This window comes from Akebia trifoliata, chromosome 11 (assembly GCF_017979445.1).
Source record: "Akebia trifoliata isolate Shusen 1 chromosome 11, ASM1797944v1, whole genome shotgun sequence".
Lineage (NCBI taxonomy): Eukaryota > Viridiplantae > Streptophyta > Magnoliopsida > Ranunculales > Lardizabalaceae > Akebia > Akebia trifoliata.
In genome coordinates this window covers 179131-189464 of record NC_141385.1, presented here as the reverse complement: position 1 = coordinate 189464, position 10334 = coordinate 179131, and the positions used below count along the sequence as shown (strand labels likewise).

The window sequence follows — 10334 nt, the reverse complement described above, 5'->3', positions numbered from 1 at the left end:
ACAGTTTTTGCCCTGATTGATTGTATGGGTAGCAAAGGCATTGAAGCAGATGTATGTACATATAACATGTTTATTAACAAGTTGTGCAGAAATCATAGGAGTGCTAAAGCTTACAATACACTTGTTAATGAGTTTTGTTAGGAAGGTAAGATAGGAATTGCTACTAGGGTGGTTTTCAACGAGATGTTGAGTTCAATCTTGTGCCCAATTGTATTACTTACAATGCTTTGATTGATGGACATTGTCGAGGAGGAACTTGGATGTGATGGAAACTGTGAAACCAAGGCCTAATGAGGTTTGTTACGAGGCTCTTTTGAATGGGTTTTGTAAGGCCTAATTCTTTCTGAAGTTGAATATGGATCAAATCAATGGCTGTTGCTTCTTGTGAAGTTATTTGGTTACAACGTCTTCTTATTGATCTTGGAGTTCCTCATCATGTTCCAATGACCTTATTATACTACGAAAACAAAGTTGTTCTTCTTCACATCATTGCCAATCCGATTTACCATGAAAAGATAAAATACACATCAAATTTGATTGTCATCTTGTCCGTGATAAAATTCACCTTGACCTCATTCGTGCCGCTTATGTACACACAAATAGGGGTGCAACTTGGTTCGGGTCAGATCGGTTTGAGGTCAATTTGGAATCGAACTGATATAGGTTGGTTCCACTAAATAAGAATCAGAACTGAACCAAATTCCATTACAACCAAACCAACCCAAATCGAATTAAAGTCGGTTTGGTTCGGTTCGATTCTACGGATTGTAAATATTTTGTAAATTATAAATAATATTTTTTAATGAAAAAATAAATATAAAATTTCATATAATAAATCACAAATCTATCGATAAAAAATTATTAGTTTATCCATAAAAGATCCCTAATCTATGTACTAACTCTTAAAATAATTATTATATACATATATATTTATTTATTACATAGGGATTCGGTTATCGATTTGTTTCAGTTCTATACAAATTTGATCCAAGAACCAAATCAAATTAATCGATTCTCTATTTTCGTAACTCAGAACCGAATCACAACTTGTTCCAAACCGTACCAAACCACCCCAAAGCTATTGGTTTGGCTTGGTTCTCGATTTGAACTGGATCAAGTTGCACCCCTACCCACAAATCACCTATGTGCATACATCTTCCCTAAAGCATTGGAGGAAAACCAATTTCAATTTCTTGATTGAGAGTATTACGAATTGCTGGAATTTGAATTTTTAATTTTGAGATTTGCACAATTAGAAGTTAGTTTGTTTCTATAATTGTAGATAAATCCCTTCAATTAAGGGATTGACAAAGCCGTAACCACTTAATATATTTTTCCCCTTTTTTAAATGGGTACAATCTATTATCTGGTTTTTCCAATTGTAACCTTCTCTCTCGATTTTTATTTGTTAGATTTAGTATATCATATAATAATCATAATTGTAAACTAATGCTGAAGTTGCTACAATTCAAATGTGTTGTAATGCTTCGTAATAATTTGAACCGAATAATAATTTGAACCGAACTAATGTTTCAATGGTGTGTTTTAATCGTTAACTAGGGTGTAATAAATAATTTAAAAAATAGGAGTGTAATAAGTAAAATTTGGGGTGCCAATGGCAGCTCTCTATTTTGTTCCTATCTACTTCTATTTTGGCGCTCTTGCTTGACAGTCTCTCTCGCATAGAAAACCGTAGAGAGGTAAAATTGACTCTGGTATTGAGATCACTATAAGGTATCTTCTAATCTCCCATCTCTTTGTTCAACTTGCTTTGCTGTAGATAATCTCTGCTTCAATTTCCTTATCTGATTTCATCCATTTAAATTACTCTTACATATATAATTATCGCGATTTCTCAATCCAATTAACAGTATCTTTTACATGTTCGTGATGGATTTGATCATTTTTTCTGGATTTTTTTTTTCACTTATAAGTTGATTTTACTAGATGTTTTGTTATCTGAACTCATTTTTGTTAAAAATGGCTATTTTCAATCAATTTTGGTGTTCATTTCTTTTGTCGTAACTCTCATTAAGAAAAGTGCTTATTTTGATTCCAAAGTATATAACAAGCTTGATCTGATTCCACTATTTGGGATATCTGGGAAGAACTGTTACTAGCCAAATTGCTTATTTGTTTGTTTTTCTAACAAATACTTTGATTGATTTCATGCAGATATCATTTCTGATCTTTTGATGGCTTCATATGTACTAAAACCTCGAGGTGAAGTGTCTGATAAACCTTGATTTTTTAAAAATTGTGATAAAATACATACTAAAGTACTAAACTGAACAGATAGTCCATCAATTGTTCCACTATCGTCTTGCTTCTTGCAACATAACTTTCAATGCCTGTATTTTTGCTTGAAAGCTGTAAATTTTTTTTTGGACTAAATTGAAAAGAGGGGTTTTGCTTGTTCCTGTCCTTCATGGGTAATCTGTTTGCTTTGATGAAGGGTGAAGGTTTTTAAATTCAGAATTTAGTACTAGAGTTTGCATTTCAGAGTATCGTTGCTTTGTTTATATTTTCATTTTTTTGAGGGTTGACTTGGGGCAGATGTATGTATTGTTGGCGTCGCTCGTACACCAATGGGTGGCTTTCTTGGTTCCCTTTCATCTTTATCGGCTACCAAGCTTGGATCTATAGTTATAGAGTGTAAGAATACAACTTGCCTCTTCTATCACTTTTTTAATCCATGGGTGCGTCTAGCAGGTTGCCTGAAATGTCATTTTGTGTTAACTTGCAGGTGCTCTTAAAAGGGCAAATGTTGATCCGGCACTTGTTCAAGAGGTCTTCTTTGGAAATGTTCTTAGTGCAAACTTGGGGCAGGCTCCTGCTAGGCAGGCTGCCTTAGGTGCGGGAATTCCTAATTCTGTTATCTGCACAACAATTAACAAAGTTTGTTCGTCAGGGATGAAAGGTGTGGACCCAATCTCTCTTTAGGTAACAATATTATCTTTTCAAATCACCAAAATATAGTGACATTTTCTTCTTCCTTTTTTTCCCCCTCTGTCGGTCATTGCAGCAACGATGCTTGCAGCACAAAGTATCCAGTTTGGTATAAATGATGTTGTTGTGGCTGGTGGCATGGAAAGCATGTCTAATGCGCCAAAATATATATCAGAAGTGAGGTGGGTGCTTCTTTCCGTTTCAAGATTGATTTGATATCTTATTAGTTTTTTGTGTTTGCTTGTAATCAGACTCAATTCAGATGAAGGTTTGTGTTTAAGAGGGAGGGCTTAATTAGACGAAACCATGAAAGATAAACAATCAACATGATGAGATACTGAACTGTGTTGATCACCGGGAATCATGTACACCTTGGTTTAAGTTTTTAGTTGATTTTTCCAATCATAAGGTTTTGTTGATAACATTAGTATTGAGACATTCTGCATGTCAAACCAAATATTCTCCCTTGGAAATTATTGGTAAATGCAAAATCAGAAGATTTGTTATAAACTGGTGTTTTAAGAGATGAAGGAGAGTTCGGCTAATTATATTAATGTATTAAAAGATGTTAAAAGTTTCTGAGTTTCACCATGTTCTATTTGGATTATGCTTTTGCTCATGTTTTTAGTTACGTGCTGGATTAATCTAGTGATGCTGGACTTGGTAGGTTTTGTTATGTTGTCTAAGTGTCTAACCGAAATGGCCCATCGTTTCATAGTCAAGATATAGTGTCAGAGATATAATATCATCATTGTTAAAATATCCGAATTCCATTTGCTATGCAGGAAGGGATCTCGATTAGGACATGATACTATCATTGATGGGATGCTGAAAGATGGTCTGTGGGATGTTTATAATGATTTTGGCATGGGAGTGTGTGCTGAATTGTGTGCAACTCAACATGCAATAACAAGAGAAGAACAGGTATTGTTCTAAAGCCATCGTTGTTGTCTTAATACATTCCTCAAGACCTTTTACGAAGTTGATCTAATCTCTTCGAGTTTTCACTATCTTTGGGTTAGTCTTATTCCTCAGTTTGAACATGTAAACCCCCCTTCTATATTAGGGTAGAATATGATATTTTAGTGCAATTCTATCCATGTTAATTTGGTTCCTGTGATCTTAAGTGCTTATATCCATACAGTTAAACATTCAAAAGAAGATATTTACCCCAATCTCAAAAGAAACAGACCATTTACTTAAATACGGAACTTCTTTTCTTGGCTTGACATGTTTTATTTAATACCAATCAATGTTGTCCCTTCTTTGACATGCCCAAACTGTCTCAAATGACTTTCCCTTACTATATTTCCAATTGGAGGCAGTTTTAAACTTCCTCTTATATACTTACTTTTGCTGTGTTTCTTATACCACCGCTCATCCATCTCAACATGTTCCTGTCAGCTAGACATTCTCTGAGCATGTTGTATTTTGACAACCGGCATTTAATTTCATAAAGCATGGCTGGTTTGATTTTTTGTCTTGTAAAATTTTCCCTCCGGTTTGATTTGCACAAATTTATCCACCCAATACAAGTTCTCTGGGTCACATCCTTCCAATTTCTCTATCGAATGTATGATTAAACCTAAATAATGGAAGTGGCCTCTTTGAGGTATTGCTTATTCAAGGTTAAAATTTTTGTTTTTGGGGAATGCTTTGGTCGAGGAAAAAAAATGAACCATTCCTAAAAAAGGAACAAACATTCAATTTTTCTTGAAACATTTATAAAATTCAGTGTTGTAGTGATAAATATTGTGCTTTATGCTATAAAATGACTCTTACTACTGAAGATTTCTTATCTGGGTATCTCTACGTGACTCCTGCAGGATGATTATGCTGTTCGGAGTTTTGAGCGTGGTATTGCTGCTCAAGTTGGTGGTGCCTTTGCATGGGAGATAGCTCCAGTGAGACATTTAGTGCGAGATTAAATTAAGGTGAACTCTATCGTTTGCATTGCACAGTATTTATTTGCCATAATTTTGTTCTGTGCAGGTAGAAGTTTCTGGGGGAAGAGGGAAACCATCCACATTTGTGGACAAGGATGAAGGTCTAGGAAAGGTACTCAATTTATAGTCATGGGATTTATTGTATTTTCTTGTTATTTAAAGAATGTGAAGTAACTTTCAGAAATTTTCTTCTTCTTTTGCTTTGGTTGTTTCTACTTTCGACATTATTTCTTGTTATTTAAAGAATGTGTAGTAACTTTCAGAATTTCATTTTTCTTTTGCTTAGGTTGTTTCTAGGTAATGTAGATGCAATTTAAGGATTTTTTTTTGCAGTAGAAAGATGCCAAAGTATCTTTCATTGCAAGGTAAAAAATAAACTTTGGCATCTTTCTACTGCAAAGAAATTTACCATGGCATTTATTTTTTCAGTAGACTCTTGTAAATTAAGCCATGAAAATGAAATTATTAATTTCTGTTCCTGTGGATTCATACCCCTCTCAGTAGTTGCATTATTTCTTGTATCCCAGATCATTCTCTAATTTCTCTCCATTTGGCTTTATTTTTTGTGTGTAACATATGTGTGTCTCCAACTCTCATTGTTTTATATACTCTAAACTCATTTTATTGTGCACAGGGTTCACCGAGTAAAATAGGGCCCTGTTACGCCCGACATGTCTGTGTTAATTTGGATGTGTAGAATGACATTAAGGGTCTGTATGGATTGCACTTGGAAAATGGGCAGGAAAACGTAATTTTCAGGCTATGATGCATTTTATCTGGAATCAGTTTCCCTTCCAAAGCAATTTTCCACCCAGGAATGGAAAATGTTTTCACATCCCAATCCCTGGGAAAATGATTTTTCCACCTCCTAATGTCAATTCTCTCATGATTATCCCCACGCCCCCACCGCCTAAACTGAAAACAACTCTCTTTAATATTTTCAAAGGGTGTTCATTTTTCCTAGGAATTCATACCCTTACGAATGAATTCCTTGCAATCATACTGGCTATAAAAGTATCTGATCACTAAAGAGTTTGTATGTTATCTGTACATTTGTGTTCTTACCCGATATCTCTGTATCTTTTCTTGCATATTAACATAATCAATAAAGGAGTAAAATTTGCGAATTGTCACTCAATTTTTTTTTTTTTAATTTTTTGGTCAAGATTCTACTTGATTTCTGTCATTTGATTTAAATATTTATATTCTGATCTGTTGCCTTTCAGTTTGATCCTGTAAAACTAAGGAAGCTTCGACCAAGTTTCAAAGAAAATGGAGGTTCTGTTACTGCTGGCAATGCATCTATTATAAGGTCTATTATGTTTCTACATGTGCATTATTTTTTTTTCTCTAAGTTTTGCAATCAGTATCTTGGTAACATAACTATTAAGTTCTTAAAGCCTCTTGATTTTACTAAATAATAGGCGGGACATATTGAAACTTCCTTACTCTAAATGAATTGAACATAAAACTGCTTCTTCAACGCTTGGTTCTTTGTACAAGGTACTGGGATCCATTGGGTATATAAGTTGTTTGTTTTGGAACTTATAACACTAGTTAAACTCTGGTGCTTGCCGGCTGATATCCAGGACATCATTGTTCCTTCTGACATACCAAGTGTCTCAGTTCAGGTGCTATCCTGGACAAGGCTGTCTCCTAAGTTCCCTACAGTGGGAATGCAGATTCAATGAAGAATCAGGATTTAATGGTGTCCCATTCCTGTAGAACACGAACGATGCCTACGTGGCAAGATTTTGTTTGTGGTTAAAACACATAGGGATCCTAAGCAAGCTGTACACACAACCCTATGTGTTTTAAATCCAACCAAGAAGTGCTACGTAGACACCAAATGTTGCTATTGGAACTGGACACCATTCTGTTCAGTATGAGGTCGTCTCCTGACTAGCTAATAATTAGGATATGAATTCTATTTTTTTTATTTATAGGGAAACTGTTTGTTTGTAATGTCTAAACTGGAGTGATGGTAACAGGGTTGGTAAGGTTATGTTCTGAAATTCTGGGTTGGTTTTGTCTGAGATATTTTAATTGCTGGAAGCACTTCACTTTTTTGGTTTGAATGACAAACTTCTGTGTAATGTTTGTAATAGGCAAACTCTCCCTGAATTTACTCAAACTTAGAGATTATGTCTTGGCGACCTTTTCTTTTGTAGTCTTCTTATTACATCATCGAATTCAGATCATCATCATTATCAAAGTTTGGTCCCCAAAATTTGGGGTTGGCTGTATCATCTTATTCGAAATTAGATGGTACTTTCAATCTTTTTCATTTAGTAATTTGCTTCTAACTACTACATAAATTCCTTGGAATTTTTTTATATATGATGAAATAAATAAAAATGTTATAATGTAAAGATGCAGCGCAATATGGGATAGAATCTCAAAGGAGGTCAAGGCAACCTCCCATGGAGACGCCCTTTTTTTTAGAATGAAATTCTATATTATTTCTGTAACTTTGTGGTTTTGTGGAAATGATCTGGTGCACAATAGTTTGATTTTAAGAGTTGCAAGAGGCTGGGATTTTTACTAAACGTGCTCTCATAAACAGTGATGGTGCTGCTGCATTAGTGTTAGTGAGTGGAGAGATGGCACTTAAGCTTGGATTGCATGTGATTGCCAAGATCACAGGATATGCTGATGCTGCTCAGGTATTTTTGGGAGATTTATAGGAACTCTCTTAACTCTGATTTAGACATCTCTACATTTTCATTTTGTAGTGTACTCTTCTTGGGAAGGTGTAATCGAGGCTGCTTGGTTATTAGCCTAGAAACTTGAGTTTCTTATACTCATTGTTGTTTGTTGCCTTTAAATCCCATACTAGTTGGTGCTGAAATGAGATGGCCGTGCAGGCACCTGAGTTATTTCCAACAGCTCCAGCCCTTGCAATACCCAAGGCCATTTCAAATGCTGGCTTGGAGGCTTCTCAAATTGATTACTATGAAATAAATGAAGCCTTTTCTGTAAGATTCATGCTTTGATATTTGAATAACAAAAGCATTGTCTGCATTAAGTATGTGTAACAGTCCTGTGTGCTCACCTGTTCTCTGCAGGTTGTGGCTCTGGCAAATCAGAAGCTTCTTCAGATTAATCCCGTGAGTCCTCTAACTTCCTGGGAGAATTCGATCGTCATGTTGTCTATATTGAATGCTCTGCATAATTTGAATCAAACTTTTTGGTTTACATGATTGTGTATCCCCCCTTTTATTCCTTTTTTATTTGCTTCAATAATTTAACATCCGTTCAATTTCAGAAAGTTGTGTTTTGTGCATGCAGGAAAGAATTAATGTGCACGGTGGAGCCGTATCTTTGGGACATCCTTTAGGTTGCAGTGGAGCTCGAATCTTAGTCACACTGTTAGGGGTATATTTCCAATAACTTAGCTTTATTTATTCCACATGCTTGGTTGTATCTTAGAAAAACCTTTGGAGATTGTGGGCAGTTTCTTATGATAACATGAGAAAGTACATATATACCAGGTCCGGCAGCCAACGTTAGAGAGCTAACACGGAACCAACGATTTGTCCTATATGACTTAAAAGTTTCGGATTGAGCTGATTTTTTGTGAGGATGATCTCCTCACCCTAGAGATCATCCTCGCTGATTAAATCATCCTCACAAAAAATCAGCTCAATCCAAACCTTTTAAGCCATATAGGACAAAATTGGCTCCCTAATGTTGGCTGTCGAATGCCACCCATATATATGTATATCTAGGTAGCGTTCGGGAGTCCGAGTTTTGTCCACAGAGATCATTCTCACAAAAAATCAGCCCATTCCAAAATTCTAGCCCCATCAAAAGTGGTTTACAAATTAATGATAGAAATTGACAATCCGCAATTCTTCAACTTGTAAACTGGGGTTAGAAGTTTTAGAATGGGCTGATTGTTTGAGGATGATATCCTTACCATAGAGATCATCCTCACAAAAATTCAGCTCATTCCGAGACTTCTAATCCATATAAGACATAACACTTTGGCTATCTTATAGGCTCTTGAACCTGAGGGTTCCTTTTGGCAGCCAACTATTTGGTCAGCACGTTTATATGGGGTAGAAGTTATGGAATTTGCTGATTTTTGGTGAGGATGATCTCTACGATGAGAAGATCAACCTCACCAAAATCAGTCCATTCCGAAACTTCTAACCCATATAAGACAAAACTCGTTGGCTACTGAACATAACTCATATATGTATATATTGTGTTAAGCCCGCTCCTATCCCTTTTTATTTTTTAAGAAAGTTGTATCAAGGTGCGATGCCATGGCAGGTGTTGAGACAGAAAAAGGGGAAGTATGGAGTAGGTGGTATTTGCAATGGGGGAGGAGGAGCATCTGCCCTTGTTATAGAGCTCATGTAAGTACTTTTACTTTTTGGTAAGGTTTCGTATGTTCAGTATAATAAAATTCAAATTTCTCTGTTTTTCGACTAAATCTGTAGCTAGACCTGAAAATTGGCCCATTTTTTTTCCTGAAAATTGTATAAAGTTCTCTATTTCAAATTCAAAAACCTCTTTCATTAACTTAACAGGTTTTTAGAAGCAACTGAAATTAAGAATTTTCAACAATATCAACTATTACCATCTCTAGATTTTATTGCCCTTTACTCTGTGGTCTGCCAATCCCAACCCAAAAGTCTATCGAAGCAAATACATTCATTGCAGGATTCATCAACTAGTTTGGATTAACATTCCTGTTTGCTATCAATATTGTAATTTCCAGTTCAGTCACTTCAACTTGAAAAGCTCTCACTTTTGTTTATAGTTTACAGTTTAAGAAGTAAATTTCAATCATGAAAAACTTCTCCTGTGTTGCAGGCCATTTGCGAAGGTAGGACGTTCCTTGTTATGAGGATGACCATCTCACGTATGTAGCAATTTTTTCTGTTCTTGCTTTTTTTTTTTTTCTCTCCAATAAGAGCATATTCAAAAAATTAGAGCTCATTATGAGATATATGATCCAGTTGTATTTTTTCAGCTCAATAAATCATTTAGCAGGTACATAGTCCTTTTTAGCCCTACCTATGAGAGATCTCTTATACTATCAATCAAATAAATAAATTAAAAGAAAGAAAGATCTCTAATAATGGATCTGGGGATTGGGTCAATGTAAGATTGCTGGATTATTTACTAAACTGTATAAAAATGAAATTAAAGTAATAAATGATGTATTTGGATTCAAGATTCGTCCAGAATTGAAGGGTATCTATTATAAAGAAGTTGTTTTGTATATGGAAGTCTTGCAATATCTGAGGCGAGTCAAGATTTGTGGCCAGGTGGGTTGATGGTTTACTGGCTCGAGCACTCATCTCGACCTCTTAATGCTTGCTCTCATTTATGTGTTATGACTTAGTTCGCTTTCATGGTGGAACAGTTCGATTTCGGTTGAGATCTGCACGAAACTTTGAATGTTTTGGAATTATTTGATTG

The 10334-nt window shown here is 35.3% G+C and overlaps 1 protein-coding gene across 2 annotated transcripts; it reads left to right on the top strand.

The window, feature by feature from the left end:
• Positions 1-1640: 1640 nt before the first annotated feature.
• Positions 1641-10134, top strand: LOC147390073 (acetyl-CoA acetyltransferase 2-like). Of its 2 annotated transcripts, none has more exons than XM_086457497.1 (15): positions 1641-1734; positions 2176-2223; positions 2557-2655; positions 2747-2920; positions 3026-3131; positions 3735-3873; positions 4776-4853; positions 4942-5007; positions 6122-6207; positions 7462-7561; positions 7763-7873; positions 7964-8005; positions 8187-8273; positions 9177-9262; positions 9723-10134. In XM_086457497.1, the coding sequence occupies exons 2-15, from the start codon at positions 2196-2198 to the stop codon at positions 9754-9756; spliced, it is 1236 nt and encodes a 411-aa protein (XP_086313623.1). In that variant the 5' UTR covers positions 1641-1734; positions 2176-2195; the 3' UTR covers positions 9757-10134. The 2 variants fall into 2 exon arrangements, with proteins under 2 accessions (XP_086313623.1, XP_086313624.1); XM_086457498.1 differs by lacking the exon at positions 1641-1734 and adding an exon at positions 1799-1883.
• The last annotated feature ends 200 nt before the right edge of the window (positions 10135-10334 follow it).

Coding starts and splice junctions, on each gene's coding strand:
- LOC147390073 (XM_086457497.1), top strand. CDS start 2,196: ATGGCTTCATATGTACTAAAACCTCGAG. Junction 2,656..2,746: donor TGGATCTATAGTTATAGAGT/GTAAGAATACAA, acceptor GTTAACTTGCAG/GTGCTCTTAAAAGGGCAAAT. Junction 6,208..7,461: donor GGCAATGCATCTATTATAAG/GTCTATTATGTT, acceptor TCTCATAAACAG/TGATGGTGCTGCTGCATTAG.